Here is a 17065-nt window from a genome sequence, read left to right as displayed (position 1 = left end):
CAGATGCTGTGTGACAGTTGATCAGTTCTTGTTTATATTGTGTAAATATTGCAGCACAGCCAGCGTGAAATTCCTTCCTTTTTTTTCTCAGATAGGGGATTTAGTCAGCCAGCTGTAGGTTAATATAGTTTGTTCATTCATGGTGACATTATGAAATAATCTGATTTTAAAAAGAACTTTCTGCTGAACAAATAATTTTAAACATTAGCTGTGAAAGTGCATTTATAGATGAATGATACATTAATATATGTGTGTGTTATTTTAATTTAGAAAATTACAATGATTTGATCTGAATTTGTATTTCTATTTTTCTTTATAATTTAAAACATTGTGGATATAATATAAATAATGTAAATAGTATTACAACTACTAAACCTTCTCATGTTAACATAACTATGTTAACATAATTGTCAGAGTAACAATATTAAATACTTTGTCAATATTAAAAGCAAGACTGTAATAACACAAACACAACATTAAGGTTTTTGGCCCCAAGCTCAAACTGACTGCGACATAATTTCTCTGGTTGAATTAGTGGAAAACACACTAGTTTGCACCTCCTCAGTGTTGCCTACAGATGGCACCAAAGGACAGCTTCACAACTGTAGCTTGCACAGTATCTCTGTGAAGGTTCTCAGTCATCCAGGTCATCGTAGTCTAAGAAGCTTCAAGAAGTCCAGACGCTTTTCTTTCCAAGCACCTTAAATCTTGCACAATATTGGTCTAATTGGTCTGGTAAATCTCTTTCAAAAGAATACTGGAAAGCACTGTATAGGAGACTAATAAAGCAAGACTTTAATTTAATAATAAAAGAACTCTACCTCCCGAACTAACACAAATATTAAATCGAAGAATAGCAGCAGGGCGTGCTTGCACTGAGAAGCCAGATTGTAAGGAGCCGATATGTCATCCAAAGACCAGGAGGCGCCACCAGGAGCCATTTAACAGAGAACACCTTAAGATTATTAACAGGAACTAGAAACAGAGAGCATATCTGTCCTATATTGGCTTCTCTTCACTGACTCCCTGTTAAATCCTGAATCAAATTTAAAATTTAAAATCCTTCTCATCACATCCAAGGGCCTTGAATAACCAGACCCCATCTTATCCTAATTCCTAAGTACCATATCACCCGATTAGAGCATTTTGCTCTCAGACTGCAGGCTTACTTGTGGTTCCAAGACTATTTAAAAGTAAAATGGGAGGCAGAACCTTTAGCTTCCAGGCCCCTCTTCTGTGGAACCAGATCCCAGGTCGGATTAGGGAGACCGACTCCTTCTCTAATTTTAAGATTAGGCTTAAAACTTTCCTTTTTGATCAACTATACAGCTAGGGCTTGATGCTGTTGTTTTTAGATCGATGCATGGATGTCATGATATGATCACTCCACTTGTGAGTGGAGTTGTGGAGCTTTTTAATCAAACTCTTATATTATCTGATACACAATTCTGTGCTAATTTAATAATGTGATAAAAACTTAAATCTCTACATATTCTCTGTGCTGACAATGGCAACATGACAATCATGACACAAACCTTTGCACGTGTGTATTTGAGGTAAAACATCTAAGACCAATAAAAGACTTACAAAACAGAGAAGTCTGCTTTGTAAGTCCACAAAGACACAAAAATAGGCTCCCTGTTGAACAGAATTTTATTCAGTTCTGTGACTTATGTAATACTGTCAGCCTCTTTTAATAACATGTTTAGTTAATTATTCATGTAAGTGTCACTAAAATGGCTTTTGTATAAAAGAGATTAATATTTGGTTCCAGCAGTTAAAAATTTTTTTGCTTGTAAATTGCTGTGGACCATATTGTTAATGTGTGTTTTCTCTTGAGATGCGTTTATCTTGGCACAAAAAATAAGTTTTGGTGCCCCGCTATTATCGCGAGGTTTGGGCGTGATTATAAGAAGCTGTGAGGCCTGCGGTTCATCCACTAGCTGTACAAGGTATTTGTTATAATTGTGTTGTAATAGTCTGCAAATTTGTAATGTATGATGTTCAAATTACTTTATATGTTAATTTAGAACGCACAAGACTATAAGATTATTTGTCTAGAACCTCCGAAGGCGGCCACGAGGTAACATTTTGTTAAAGCACACGTGTTACTTTCAACTGAATAAAGTGCCTAAATCTTTTGTGTTTTATGTTTGTAGTTTTCACGGTATTCAATAAGTAAAAGAAGCCGTGCCTGTGTTGTCATTCCGGTGTTGCAGTGAAAACTCGCCCCAGCCTGCGCCGGTGAGACGCTCATTAAGAAGAGCAGTGAGTGACGGTACAGTGGTGCGACACAAGAGGTCGCCATCACACAAGCTCACCGCTCACAAGCAGCCAAGCACAACAGCAACAACGTTATATAACTGGAGTAAGGTGGAAATGAACAAAGGGCAGTGTTAAAAGTAGAGTAAGAGTGGTTTAAATTAAGTTTGAAGATCCACAGTAAGTTTCTATAACACATCTGTCAAAGGTTACTTAATTTCTACTGTACTTCAAAGTGATGCTTTGTAGTTTACGAAAGAGTTTTGTGTGTTTGCTTAAGGTAAAACTACGTGAAGTTTACAAAGTTCTCCATGTTAAAGTACACATATATTAAGAGGGGAACTCGTTATAGCTAAAGTATATAGTAACAGTAATCCCAAAGTAATATTCAAGTTACGTATAATACGTTACAAATTTAAAGAAGTATTTTGAAATCTAAACTTAGTGCATTGACTGACATTTAACTAGACTCACAAGATGGCTGACAATGATCATGAAGACCAATATGCTGTACCACCTACTGCTTACTGCTGAGCAAATTACAGAACTACAGACTGTTTGTAAAAGTGAAAGAGTAAAAACACTGAAAATGATAAAAAGATCAAGAGGAGAAACTTTCAGAGTGTGAATTGAATGAGGTGATTAACAACGTAAATGTCACCTGCAGAGACGTACAAACCATTTATGAACAAATACGCCAAATACAAACTCCAGATGCAGACGCAAAGCGCAAAGTAGATGTATGTACTTCACTTTCCTCATTCATTGTTAAAAGAGCTGAAAAACAGCTACAAGGAGACCTTGCAGATGGTGATGAAGAGCCATGGCCAGATGTTGGGTCGTGCTTAGGATCTCAAAGTACCAAGTCAAGGTCAAAATCAAGAAGGTCTAAAAGTGGTTCAGGTCAAACTGGTGACCCTCTAAAGTTTAAAGACTGGCAGTTGTCATTTGAAACCATGATTGAAAGAAAAAACGTTCCAAAGAATGAAAGATTATTATCTCAGGAAGTAACTCGGTAGACCCGCAAAGAGAGCGGTTGAAGGATTTCTCCTAGTGGGCAGAGATGAAGCATACGACTCAGTTTGGGAAGTGCTGGAAAAGTGTTTTGGAGATCTGTTCACTATAGGAAAATGCTTTACAAACTTCACAGTTAGCCTTAAATAAGCTCCAAGGATGGAAGTGAGTTGAGAAAGTTTGCTGACTTCCTTAGAAGTTGTGAAGCTGCGATGCCACAAATAAAATCGTTAGAGGTTCTCAATGACTGTATGGAAATTCAGAAACTCTTGTTGGTTGACGACAAGATGGAACCGCACAGCTAAAATTTGTAATGAATTTTCCATCAGCTAGGCACATGGGAGGTATCTGGCAACACCAAATTCGGACAGTATGAAGCATACTAACAACAATGCTAGACAAGTCCTCAAATAGGTTTGATACAACTAGTCTAAGAACACTCCTTTACGAGACAATGGCCATCATTAACAGCAGACCCTTAAGTGTGGAGTATCTTAATGATCCCTCGGATCCGAAATCATTAACTCCTAATTACATATTAACGATGAAATATTCAGTTATTCTTCCCCCCTCCAGGATGGTTTTGCAGGGAGGATTTGTACTTGAACAAAAGATGGAAAAGAGTGCAATTTCTAGCAAATGTGTTTTGTCCACTTGTAATAGCTAAAGCAGGGGTGAGGAACTCCAGGTCCTAAGGCCGGTGTCCGGCAGGTTTTAGATATCACCCTGGGTCAACACACCTGAATCAAACGATTAGTTCATTACCAGGCCTCTGGAGAACTTCAAGACATGTTGAGGGTGTAATTTAGCCATTTAAATCAGCTGTGTTGGATCAAGGACACATCTAAAACCTGCAGGACACCAGCCCTTGAGGCCCCCACACCTGAGCTTAAGTGTGACTTTTAATTGTCACATGCTTCAGTGCATCAAAAGTAAGCTGTCCAAACCCAAAAGAAAACTGTACCAACTGATTAAAACCAACCTTTTTTTGTCCCAGTCCAGCCCTGCTCAAAGAGAGTCAGATAGATCATCCTGTTAATTTATGTTTTTAATGTTCTAAAATTGGTCATTTTAACATTGGCATGTATGAGGATTGACTCACTTTGAAACCTTTGAAGCCACTACGTGATTTTTTTATTTAGCCGTGAAGTTTGCTGCTTGGTGAATTCCTACTGACTTGCATGTTAAAATGGCCACATTTAAAAAAAGAAATAAGCATTCACAACAGGAGTGAGTAAGTGTAAAACGCTTGCAGGTTCAGTCTAGAAGGAAAGTACCTTTTAAGTGTATTCTTTGCTATCCAAAGTTACCACGCAATTCCCCAAATATGGTCACATTTGGCTTATGATCATATGGGAACACCTGAAATGCCATACTAAGTGCTTTAGAACTATAGTCCACAAACAGACTGGTGATGCCTCTGTTGCTCTGTCCATCTTTTCTGCAGCCTATTGTCTGTTATATATCATAAATGTTGTTTATTGTATGTTGACTCAGATTTAGCTCACATCACTGTTGTGTTAACCCTTCAAAAAGCCTTGTAAAGCAGTTAACGTGTTTAAACTGAACAGGCTGAAAGCTGAAAAGTCCAGTCAAGAAATTAATTTAAAAAATAATCTGTAGAAATATAGTATTGCAAATAGTCTGTTCTCATTTCATAGTTTGAATGCACTGCAGAGTAACCTTGAACACTGGGTGATAAGAAAACAAGGACAAAACTGAAAAGGTGTCCTCTCGCTGTGGGATATGTGTTCTGAAATACAAATAGATAGATCAAAGCTAATCTCAGATCTCATCAGAGAAATCCAAAGTTAAATATCACATCACTGATAATAATTCATGTTAGCAGGTTGAACTAGACTAGAAAAAAACTCCATGTTAATCTGTTACCGTAAAAAGTCTTTCGCTTTCTCCTTTGAGACAAAAGAGTTGAAAGAAAAACACAAGACATAATTTACTGTACACATTCATCACAAGGAAGTGCATGACTTGGTTGTAGTTTGGTATGTGGCGTTTTAGTATAAAAGAACCTGAGCGGGAGGATTATCCACATACCATCTGACAACATGAAGGTCCTGCTGCTTACGCTGCTCTTCGTGCTGCTGTGTAGCACCCAAGGTGAGGCCATGTCATTCTAGCTTATATTCCATTTTAAAAGCAAATTTCTGATTGGGCTAGAATATAGGTTTGATTTGAGGGAATCATTTGATTACACCTGGACTTCCTAACTGAGAGGAAGGCTGTTGTCTTAATATTGTAACATGCTTTGATGGATTTTGTCCTTTTTTAAATTAGTGCTCACACTCAATTGCTACATCTGTGAGGATGAAAATGACACAAGCTGTAAGACAGAGACAGTTTGTCCACTGTCAGCGCAGTACTGTAAAACCACCCAGAGAGGTGCGTAGGATTTGTTTTCTACTTCCATTTTGTTTGTCCTCATGTTCATGATCTAATATTTGCGCTCATATATCTTGTAAAATAATACAATTCCAACAATGGTGTGATGGTTTAGTGATTGTATTTTTTGTTTGTTTTCTTTTTAAACAGGTGACAGAATTTTTCGATCATGTGAGGAGTTCTGTGCTGAGGACTATTTCACAACCTGTTGCAGAGAGGATTTGTGCTAGGCCTGAAGCACCCCTCCCGTTCACTTTCACTTTCTGTTTAATCAAATACAATGAAAAAAATGAAATTACATTAATCTGAATGCAATGTCATTTGTTTATTTACCCAAACGGAATCTATCAAAATCACGCACACTTGATTAGAGTTTGACTTCATTATGATCCCAAATACGTGACTGGTGATTACAGTCATGGATTTTCTTGTATTTTTTGTTTTTCTTAATGAATGGATGTGGGAAGCAGGGTGAAACACACCCACACCCTCTTAATCCCTTCCTGAGTGACTTAGTAGGTCAGAGCAATAAGCAATGCTATGTGGGTCACTGTCTATCTCCACTGTAATAAAAGTTGGGCTATTTTTTTAAACTGCTAAAAAAAAATATTAAAAGTTTTTCTCTTAATCAATGTGTTTCAGCTGTCTTTTCTTACAGGACACAAGTGTCTTGCCTATTTCACACTTTAAAAGCTTCATGCATTTTCACACAGCCACAACCCCCATGCGGCCACTGTAAGACTCCCTCACTGGTTTCATTTGGGTGAGGTGAAACTGAGCTGATAACCACGGACCATAAAGCAAACAATCTTTTTAATGGTTCAACATGAGGTCTATAATGATTCGATGCTCAAATGATTTACGATTTTTCATTTAATCCTTTTTTTTATACATGCATGCAAACACAGTCACACCTGTGGTTGGCACAGGTCACTCGCCTGGCAACATTCACGCATCCTACTTTGTTTTCAGATATGTCACACCTACTGGTGTTAACAACCCACAGTATGCAACAGGCCAGACCTGTTCTCAGAAACAATGCACTGCTGCACTGTGCATTGTTTTGTTGATGCGGAGCTAAAAAATACCGCAGAACTGTATAGATACTAGAAGGCCATTTTTAAAGAGGCTCATTAAATCATCGGAGGTTGGCTGAAGTCAGCCACGAAGTGATTATGTGGTTCATTTAGGACATGTGCCACATTAAAAACCATTATCGCGCTTACCTTGCTGTGCAAAAGGCATAACCACCCCAACATCTGAACAGTGACATGACTAATCGAAATGAGCTGAAAGGCAGCAAAATACATTTCAGCATCACGTCGTTTTCTTTGAAGTACTTCTTTTATTTTCATGTTTGTGAAAATATAGGTCATACTTTTTAATCCCTCCAGCTGTTTTCTGCTCTGCATTAGAGGAGCTCAGACAGTATGATTTGTGGATTTAAAGAGCACCAGCTTCACACTTCATGTGTTACAAGTTAGTGCACTTTGAAGCACTCCAGACGGATGATCGATAAATCTGTAGGTAACAAAAAAGAAGAAGAAGAAATGCATTGCATGCAAAATAAGATATTTTTTGTGCCTCACCACAAACTGATATGTGAACACTTTCCTACATTTATTGTGGTTTGTCAAAAAGTTACTTTAAATATTTCGAAGCTGTGGAAAAATACTTGCCCGCAACTGTTGCCCACACAGGAAAGAGCTGTTACTGAACACGTGAGAAATTGTTCGCAGCGCGCTCAGTGTAGTGTTTGTTTTATTGTCTAAAAACCTGCCTGAGGGCATGGTTGTCACAGATGAACAGTTTCCTTTCAAATGCATTTTTTCCACACATTACATTCCCTTTAGCTATGCTGTCTTTAAATTCCTAACTTGTTAAGCCAAGTTCAGATATACACGTTGTTTTACTTCACTACATTTATTACCTTCAAGTTCAACACAAGTTTAACACATACAATGCACATGTATTTAAATGATCACCCCATAACTGTGAGAAATAAACTGCAACTGCAAAACTACTCCAACTGCTACATTAAAGCACAGCTTACATTTACTTAAAGCACATCTAGTTGCCATCACATGCATGACAGCATACCGTAAGTAGTATTTCATGTAACTATGTAAACAATCTGTTTATAGGTCTGTGCAATCTGACTAGTATAAAGATGCAGGTGGTAAATCGGCTAGTGTAACCACTGTGTTCCTGCGTTGTGTCTGACAATGAAAGGTAAAAGAAACAAAGACCTCCAAGTCATTAACTTGCCCACTCCAGCTCCTCTCCCACAGGGGAATTGTAGAAAGAGATTGCATTTATTTTTACATTAAACAAAAAGTGTGAACTTACATGGAACATATTTGACATAAGATAAAAAAACACCAACACGAAATCCGACATACTTGACAATGAAAGGAAAAAGAGACAAAGACCTCCAAGTCATTAACTTGCCCACTCCAGCTCCTACGACCAAATGCAAACAGTAGGGAAGAGGGTTAGCTCAACCCACCACAACTTCCAAGCTAGCAAGAATTATCTAGTCATGCTAGCATAGACTGTGCCTATAACATATGTGGCACACACGTACAACACATTTACAGCATCTACCAAAGACAGGCACAATGATGACAATAATTGAACTAAAAAAAATCAGAAACATCAGGGTGGCTAAATATACATTATATGTGTGTTGTACAGTGTTGGGAAAGAAATGACACCAACCTCTCCCACAGGGGAATTGTAGAAAAGGGGAGAGGCCAAAGGGGTATCCCGTATTTATAGAGTTACGCCAAACAGAAGAAGAAGAATGAGGAGGGGCTCTAACTGATAATGAACATAACTACAGGCTTGGAGGTCCTAAAAGTCAGGTATAAAAGGAACAGTGTGGGGTCTAGAACACATTTTGTGTAATTATAAGAATATGTAATCTATGACCTGGTTAGTACATTTGGTTTCAAATTTGTATTGGTGCTAACTGATTACAGTGTTACAGCTGTAGATGCAAAACCTACATTAAATTCCCACTGATGTAGGGATGAACACATCTTAGCACTTGAAGCAATAGATGATAATGACAGAAAGTAAACAAATTCCACTTGCGTCCACTTTACCTTGCGTCATGTGAGGGATTAATGCCTTACTTTTGTTATGTTTGCGTAATGACGATAAAAAGTCTTGAATCTTGAGACTGGACAGTCAGACTAAACTGCATTTTGTTTTTTTACCTCAGAATCACAGGATATGTTTATTTTTAAAAAATATATGATTACCCCAGCAGTTCCAGATGTTTATTCTTGTACTCTGTTAATCAGCTCAGTGTGCCCAGATTTAAACCACGACCTTTATGATCAGTCCAATCTATACAATGTGCACCGCTGGAGTAAAGTGGATATAAGAAAATCGCTTTTCCAATAAAGCGCATGAAAATGCTGCTTATACATTCATATATTATTGATCTCATAAAATAATGTCATCTCTAGTCAATTGTTCTTAATGGAATGATTAATTTTACCTTTAACCAGTGATCCTCATAATTATTGATTAATATTTATGATTGTTAATATTATTGAGACAAAAGACATTTTAGTCTTAAGTCTTCATAAATTGCCTTTAATGAGGAAATTTACCTGTAAATTTTTGTTTTTGTAATTTCACTTTAGTTCGATTCAGAATAAATGAATAACATGGCTGCTCACTGCTTCCCTACTGGCAAAAAAGAAAAGAATCAAAACAAAGACAGAGTCTGCTGATCCACCAATAGTGGGCTTGTTGTCAAGAGTGAATCCTGCTTTAGCTGCTAGAGTAATGGTGGGCCATCTATTGGATTAGTGGAGGGATTTCACTGTGGTATTAATCTGAGAAGACAGCAGGCGACCGAGGCTGGCCTCAGACTGAGCTGTTGTGTCTTTCAGCCTCTGGCTTTCACTCGGCTCGCTGTTTGTCCTCCATCTGACGCACCAAAGCAAACTGAACCCGAGACCTCGCAGCCAACATGAACCTTTTCTGCTTTTCTCTGGTAAGATGCATGCATTTGTCTTCTTTACAAAACAGTCTGTGTGTGAGTCGCAGAGTAAAAGAGAAACTCGAGTTGCAAATCTGAGGTTAGCCACAAGTAATATACCGTGAAGATCAATAAATAACACACTATGCATACCTCCATGTGTGGGAAGCTACAGAGTGTCTATCTAGGTTTTTAATCGCAGTTTTTCTACAAATAAGCAAAACATGATGCTAAAGCGCGGCACTAATCTAATGAGAATGCTTGCTGCTACGTCTTCTCGGTAAATAGTCAGATCATTGATAACCTGCTGCAGAAAGTTTGATCATTAAACAACTCCTCCTGACACCAACCTTGTCTTCTTATCTTCCTTTGTCTTAAAACTTTAAGCTTTGTTTACCATAAAAGTTTTAAGCAACATTTCACAGCAGTTCTTTAATTATTATACTTTAATTTAAGTATTTTGAAGCCCTAGCTTATGTATTACTGTATAATTTCTTTATGCCTACAAGTGCTGTTAAAAGTGTTTATTAATGAAGCCACAAGAGTTAAGATAAGAAGCAGAAATACACACGTGTGCACCATATACACATGGGTACCTCAGATGCTCCTGCAGCTGTCATGCTGCACGTGGGGATGTGACATGTGGGTTGGATACTTTAAACTTGTCTCTGCACAGATGTTGGGGATGTTTACAAATGATCAGACTGATTCATCATTGCCTAGAATCTCTAACGGATGTCGCACCTTTTACCCACTCTACTCAAATAACATGTACAGCAAGTTTTCGTGCAGCCCCATTAACCCAGGGAAAAGAAAAGAGAAAAACCAAACACAAAAAAGCAGCAGCATCTCAAAATACACACTTGTTCCCCTGCAAATACGGGAACTTACACTTCATTTGGAAGCTTTTTGTTTAAACCATTTCGCACTACATCTTACATTTTGAGTACTCTGTAAAGACCTGTTATTGGCCCGCAGTCATGGAAATCTAATGCGTGAGATGGAGGACTCCAGTTCTGTCTCAGACCACTAATTAAGAATTTTGTGGTTTGGTTTAACCAGGAATGGTTGAGTAAAGAAACAAGGTAAAATCAATACTTTGCGCCATCTTTTATCATGTACACCAATGAGATGTCACAGTACAGTCAAGATGAGCTAACGAGAGAAATTGGTTATGCATTCCTAGAAGGAATCCCAACGAGTCGAACAAAATTTAATCCACGCTGAAATCAGTTCTGAGGAAATTCAATCCTTTCCTCATCCATGGTTGACAAGCAAATTTAAAGGAGCTTTGGAGCAGCATTAGTGACATTTCCCTGCAGTCATATCAAATCCTCATAACTACAATATTCATATTTTGCATCTGATTACAGTGAAATGCAGATTTATGTGCTGGAAACATTGATGGAAACAGATGAATTTCATATCTGGCAGCCAAACTGCAGCCCTCTAACAGCCGTGTGTCTTTTTGTCTGTCCACTGGGCATCAGGAGGGATCTATGGACAGCCTGTACGAGGTGGTGCAGAGCTCCAGCGACGGCCCACCGCAGCCTGTCCCAAGCCGCTCCTCCAGCCGCTCCTGCAGCCGCTCCTGCAGCCCAGCAGTCTTGCTGGATGATGGCACAAAGTGGCGAGGCTCTGGAAGATCTATATCCATGGTGTGTGTCATCAAAATCTCATACATTGAAGCACGTTGTAGAGACTGTGAGCGGTGCAGGCTTGTGAACAATCATGACCAGATTGTATGGGGTCACGGCCCTGAGGAGCTGTGACATGTAACCAGATTGAACCTAAAAAAAATAAAGCTGATTATTAAATGATGAGCAGAGCCAGTTGACAGCTGCCTCTGAGGCGAGGCCAGATGTTCAATTTCAGTGAATCTCTACATGAATCAGCTGCAGGATTTTGTTGAATGTGGCGTAAAGTTGCTCATTTAGTACAAACTGTTAAGCCTCAAATGCTTTGTTTTCCTTCAGGAGATGCCTCAGACGCAGAGAGCCAACTCGAACAAGAAGAAAAGAAGGTGAGCTCAGAAGGAAATTACTCAAGAATGTTAAGATCGTCCTATATGCCCCACATTACATTGCTTTAAGCTCTAAGCTAAATCTCCATTCACATATTATGTATGTCGCTCCGCTTTGAACAGACAGGAAAATTGTATTAAAAACATCAAGTAATCCTGGAAGGAATTAAGGCTTCTGTTCGTCTACTGCGTGCTGTGGCCTTATTTTTCTTTCTTTTGTTGGTTGAGCGTGCAGAAAGCATAAAGCTGCCCTGCCAGTGACAGAGCTTTCCCATTGAGTAATAATATGGCTTGAAAGGCTCCCTGTTTATTTTCACTGTGGGTTAATACTGTAAATCCTTCCTGTAGCAGAGCAGAATAAATTGGAATGCTGCGCTTAAAGAAGAGGGATTGACAGTCCGTAAAAAACAATAGGAACCAAAAAAATCTATATATTGCTCAGATTTGTTGGCAGAGAACTGTATTCTGAGAAGAAGGACCCTTCACACTGTTGGGCCAGCAGAAGGCAGATTACAGCTTTGGGCTAGCTGGACTAAGCGGATTCAAGGTCAACACCTTTTACTCCCTTGGCCTTTCTTTGGACAACGTACAACTTTGTTGACGCTGTAAACGCATAGAAAGATTTAACACAGTGGACATCTGCACAGCATGAGTGTGCAGTCTTGTGGTCATGTTTTAAAGCTCATGTTTTGCGGTTTATGTGCTCTATAGTTGCTTTTTTGAAGTCCCAGGCTCCTTACTTTGTGTTGTGAAGAAAATAATAGTATCTAATTTGTTTTAAATAAAAATAATAACACAACATAATGAAATATTTCTTTGTTATTTTACTTTTAGAACACATGTATCCAAATCTGCATCAGATAATGAAACACTAGGTGAGTAAAACAATTTCATTTGGATCAGTCATTTGATTTATTTCTAAAATTCCACTTTTTGAGAAACTGAGTTTTTATTAGTGCTACAGTGTAACTTGTGCATAATGACTGTTTACAACACGTGATACAGCCCTGACTCCTTTTCACAAACCCTGAGGTAGACTGCAATGAAATAAATGTGTATTTTGGAAGCTTCTAACATTATTTATATTCAAATTCCCAGCAAGCTACCAGGCTTTATGTCCGTGTCTCATAATACTGATGATGATTTTACTCTCAGTGGCTTCCATTCACCCCAACTTTTCACTTTAAAAGCTCCAACGCTTGTCTCTCTCCACGGCAGATAACCCCAGCTGTAATACTGCAGTGTGGCAGCATGCCAGGAGCAGAGCAGATTTAGTTCACATCACCAACAATCACAATGAAGGTAAGCAGGAAATAAAGAGGCTAAGCTCATCTAAAGTTTATGCCAGCGCTCATCTGGAGTCCCAGCAGGACGCTCAAAGGCAGGGTTGGGATTTCGAACCCAATTCAGCATCAAAACGACACCCCAGACTATCGGCCACTGTGATCTTAAATGGGCGGGACCATTGAAATTCGCTTTTCTATTAGTATAAAGTAATTTAACTACGCATTTAATCTAAACCCTGAGATGTCTTAATATAAGAAGAAGATGTGCAATTTCAGCAAACTGTCTCAATTTGTCTACATGAAAAAGAAATGCTGATGCAGTAGATGGAAAAAGTGCTGTCAGCACAACGCTCTGTGCTTAGGTTTTAGGAAATTTATACAAATACAGAAACGGCTCTGGATGCTCATTGTCCAGACTGTTAATGGAAATACTCAATTTTTTTGCAGAGTTTCTATAGTAGATCATTCAATTGTTTACGTATTACTTAGTTACTTTGGTGTAGTATGAACAGCAGTGGAGGGAGGTCTCTATCAGCAGGACAAGCTGTAAAATGTATCAAAATTCCAAAGATGTCCAGTGGGCCGGATTGGAGTCATTTTAGGGCCTGATTCTGGTCCCCAGGGTTTATGTTTAACATTGGGCAGGACAATCTGCAATGATGTTGAAAACAACAAGTGAGACAATGTTTAATTTGATTCTAAGAGTTGCTAATCAATGAAGCAAATTCCTTAAAAAGTCCTCAGGTGCACACATTGTGTTGTTGCAGAGATGCGAAAGACGAAACACAGGACAGAAACCAGAGGTGGGAAAGGAAGCCATCATTCTGGCACCAAGAAAAAGGAGAAACTGACTTCAAGCCAGGTTAGAAGAGTAGTTTCACTTTTAGACTGTTTCACTCAAAACCCTTTCAGCAGACATGTTTCGGTCATGCAATGCATTCAGATCTTTGTGGGTACCACAGCGGTATCAGTTTGGTTTTAGATTTTGAGAACATTTTGCAACTTCATTTGGTTGGCTGGTTTTAATGCCTACTCAGAAGTTTATTGCTCCTAAAAGGCTGATAAATCTGTGCCAGCATCATGTTTGAGCACCTTCAACACACCATAGCAGAGCATTTAACAGTACCAAAACCACCACCTGATGTGACTTCCTGAGAGCTACCGCTGGCCCATATGGCACAATCTTTTAGCGCAAATGCTGATTGGGTTTTAATACAATGCAGATGGTTCAAAGAGGGGTGCACCTCTCTGTGTAATCTCTGGACCACATGGCAGAGAGGGATGTGAAAACAAGAGGACTCTGTGTGCGTGTGTGTGTTTTTAGACAAGTTTAAAGGCCTCATGCCAGGTTTCTCAGTGGCCACTATTGCCATCATAATTAAATGAAAACAAAGCATAGCTTGCCAAAACCGGTTCAGCAGCAGTTTTTCCTTCCTCAAAAGACAATATTGTAACACTGACATTGTCACATGATCGCCAAGCATATATCTGCAAAGATTTATAATGTTTACAAATCTTTCAATCCTGTTATCCTTTGTTAATTGAATCTCATTACTATTAATGGTAATGGGATTTTCCTCACCCATTCAACGCTGCCTGTTTGTAGTAGTCCTGCACAGCCCTCCCCTCTAACAGAGAGCAGGCACCCTCCCTATCTGTCTCCTTGCAGAAGTCAATGGACTGGCTGAAAGAATCCAAACTTAACCCCCTAAATTTTCCATCAAACCTGTAAAACACTCTCTGCCATGTCATAAGGTCCCACACAATGAATCAATGTGAAGGGGTGTGAGATATTAGAGGTTCTGGAATGAAAGTGTTTAATGGTGAGTGTGCATTTGTTTACCTTTTCAGAGTGTCCATGCCAATGGAGTGGCAACAGAGTCCAAAGCTGCTGTCAGGAGAAACCCCAAAAACAACAAGAAAGCAGGCGGGAAAAGTGGGAAAGAAGGGACAAAGAAAACAAACAGCTCCAGAGGTAGGAGCTTACACCAACATTAACCATCATTTCAAACTCTTGGCTGCACCTTTATTCACAATGGTTATCTTTAGCTCGTTACGCAAACGTGTAAGCCACTATACTATAATTAATGGAAAAAAATTAATGTCTAGTAATCATCAATAATGTTGAAATGTATTCACGGTACAAATTACATGTCGGAAGGTTGGTGGTTCAGTTCATGGCTGCTTCGGTCTGCATGCTAAAGTATCCTTGAGCAAGGCAGGCTACTGAACCCCGAGCTGCTCAGGATGCATTGATTGCAGTGTGAGTGTGTGTGAATAGGTAAATGAGGCATGGTCTACCATGTAACATGCCCACTAAATACTTACTTTAACATTTAATATATTGTTTTATGCATTGACATCATAGCCGATAAGAGCGATATATTATGATGATGTGAAAACACCTAACACTTCGTGTATCTGTTAATTATAACCAAAGGTTTTTGTGGTTTTGTAGAACAGGTTTCAGTCTTGCTGCTGTTTTCATTAACAGGGGGTCAACTTTAACTGTTTAGTCAAAAGTCACTGATATTGCACAGGATATCCTTTAGTGTCGCGACTGTGACCTGTTGTAACAATAGTGACGTTGCTCCTGATGTTGCATTTTAAACCAAACCACAGTCTCTTCCTGAACCTAATTAAAACACTACTAAATAAAATTCAGTTTTCAGTATTTACTCTAACCTACACCTACACCCCGCTGCCTTAAAACAAAGATCAGAAACATTGCTTACAGCTTTACAATAGTAAAAAAAAAAAAGCTCTTCATAGGTGGGTTTTTTGGAGGGTTTGTAACTATCTTTGGTTATCCTTATTCATGATGTTTTCCCAGCAAGCTATCTATCTTGCCTTTGTCCTCCCTGACGTTTCTAGCATTTCTATGACTCAGTTATGACTAAGAAAGATTTTGGCTCAAAATAGCAGAACAGCTACAGTTATGTGGCAACTCCAGTTTATGTCCTTTAAAAAAAGTAATAAACTTTGAATTATACTTCTGCTTTTAAGAGTTGCAGCACCTTCAACCTACGTGTCTGTGGTGTCCTCACACCTCTCAGAGGGCCACAGCGGTTCAGGATGTGAGGGTTACAAAAGCCAAGGACATACTACGCATACTCTGACCAAACTGTTTGGCCATCTTCCTGTTTCCTCCTTCTCTGTTTTCGGTACTGCTTCGACATGTAAAGTGATCCTCACAATGAACTGTCTCATTTGACTAAGTCATTTCCAGTTCAGTTTAACTCTGATGATGGTTAAACGGCAAATCATTGCATCATCTGAAGTTAAATAAAGTTACAGCTGAGCCTGATCCCAGTTTGAGAATGGTGGAAATTATTGACTTTTCAGTCACTTTCCTTCTTGTCCCCTCTCTCAGTGTGCTCCCCACCTGGCATGATGAGCCCACAGATGGGACACCACTTTCCCGAAGTGCCATACAGATCAGACAGGAGGCCCTACCCGGGTAAATTCTCCACCCTCCCCTCTCAGGAGAACACAACCCCGGGGCGATGCCCCGACATGGCCAGCCTTCCCGGTGGAGCGACCCCCACCCACCACCAGCGCTGGAGTAACCCTGCTGACAGCAGTATAGCCTGGGGGAACGTACAGCACACCTGCCGCAGGCCTCTCACAGAGTATCGCGTGTACTCCCATGACTTCATCACGGCGCACGTGAAGGAGTGGGAAGGAAGACAGGAGCAGCGGCAGGCAGTGGTCCAGGATGGCAGCTTGAAGCAGGACTGTAAACCTGAGATTCCCCCAAGGGTGCCGCGATCTATCACTGATGTGGACCTGTCAGAACCAAATGTAAGTTTAATGCTGATGGCCACACAGTACTGGGACTGATTTTATACAAAGAGCAGTGAACTAAAAATGGCAACAGTTTTTCAAGGTACTCGGCAGATTGCTTGTCCGAGAGAACTTCCTCTGAGGGTTTCAGCTGCCTTTCGTCCCAGGCTGACTGGATGACGCTGAGTTAGGGTTTTGTGGTGGACATGTGATCTGTTGTAGGATTTGTTTGTCTTGTCACTCAAGATAGTTGTCTGTGGTTTGTCAAATGCAGTTGAATGCATTTAAGACCAA

General features: G+C 39.5%; 2 protein-coding genes across 7 annotated transcripts; both read left to right on the top strand.

Moving 5' to 3' along the window:
• Positions 1-1888: 1888 nt before the first annotated feature.
• LOC109194402 (uncharacterized) lies at positions 1889-16833 on the top strand. 6 transcript variants are annotated; one of them, XM_019367267.2, is made up of 10 exons: positions 1889-1952; positions 2220-2442; positions 9588-9691; positions 11167-11334; positions 11653-11699; positions 12534-12574; positions 12918-13001; positions 13753-13847; positions 14837-14960; positions 16359-16833. In XM_019367267.2, exons 3-10 carry the CDS (start codon positions 9668-9670, stop codon positions 16826-16828), a joined length of 1053 nt encoding a protein of 350 aa, XP_019222812.1. In that variant the 5' UTR covers positions 1889-1952; positions 2220-2442; positions 9588-9667; the 3' UTR covers positions 16829-16833. The 6 variants fall into 6 exon arrangements, with proteins under 6 accessions (XP_019222812.1, XP_025754270.1, XP_025754271.1 ...); XM_025898485.1 differs by having other exon boundaries at positions 1924-1952; positions 2160-2442; XM_025898486.1 differs by lacking the exon at positions 1889-1952 and adding an exon at positions 2030-2083.
• LOC100708242 (lymphocyte antigen 6 family member D) lies at positions 5235-6304 on the top strand. Its single transcript, XM_003441589.5, has 3 exons — positions 5235-5394; positions 5572-5676; positions 5827-6304. Exons 1-3 carry the CDS (start codon positions 5343-5345, stop codon positions 5904-5906), a joined length of 237 nt encoding a protein of 78 aa, XP_003441637.1. The 5' UTR covers positions 5235-5342; the 3' UTR covers positions 5907-6304.
• Positions 16834-17065: the final 232 nt, after the last annotated feature.

The sequence above is a fragment of the Oreochromis niloticus genome, linkage group LG14 (assembly GCF_001858045.2).
Source record: "Oreochromis niloticus isolate F11D_XX linkage group LG14, O_niloticus_UMD_NMBU, whole genome shotgun sequence".
NCBI lineage: Eukaryota > Metazoa > Chordata > Actinopteri > Cichliformes > Cichlidae > Oreochromis > Oreochromis niloticus.
The sequence above is the reverse complement of the archived record's forward strand: the minus strand, read 5'-3'. Positions and strand labels throughout refer to the sequence as shown.

Coding starts and splice junctions, on each gene's coding strand:
- LOC100708242 (XM_003441589.5), top strand. CDS start 5,343: ATGAAGGTCCTGCTGCTTACGCTGCTCTTCGTGCTGCTGTGTAGCACC. Junction 5,395..5,571: donor GCTGCTGTGTAGCACCCAAG/GTGAGGCCATGT, acceptor TTTTTAAATTAG/TGCTCACACTCAATTGCTAC. Junction 5,677..5,826: donor CTGTAAAACCACCCAGAGAG/GTGCGTAGGATT, acceptor CTTTTTAAACAG/GTGACAGAATTTTTCGATCA.
- LOC109194402 (XM_019367267.2), top strand. CDS start 9,668: ATGAACCTTTTCTGCTTTTCTCTG. Junction 11,700..12,533: donor TCGAACAAGAAGAAAAGAAG/GTGAGCTCAGAA, acceptor TTTTACTTTTAG/AACACATGTATCCAAATCTG. Junction 14,961..16,358: donor GAAAACAAACAGCTCCAGAG/GTAGGAGCTTAC, acceptor CCCCTCTCTCAG/TGTGCTCCCCACCTGGCATG.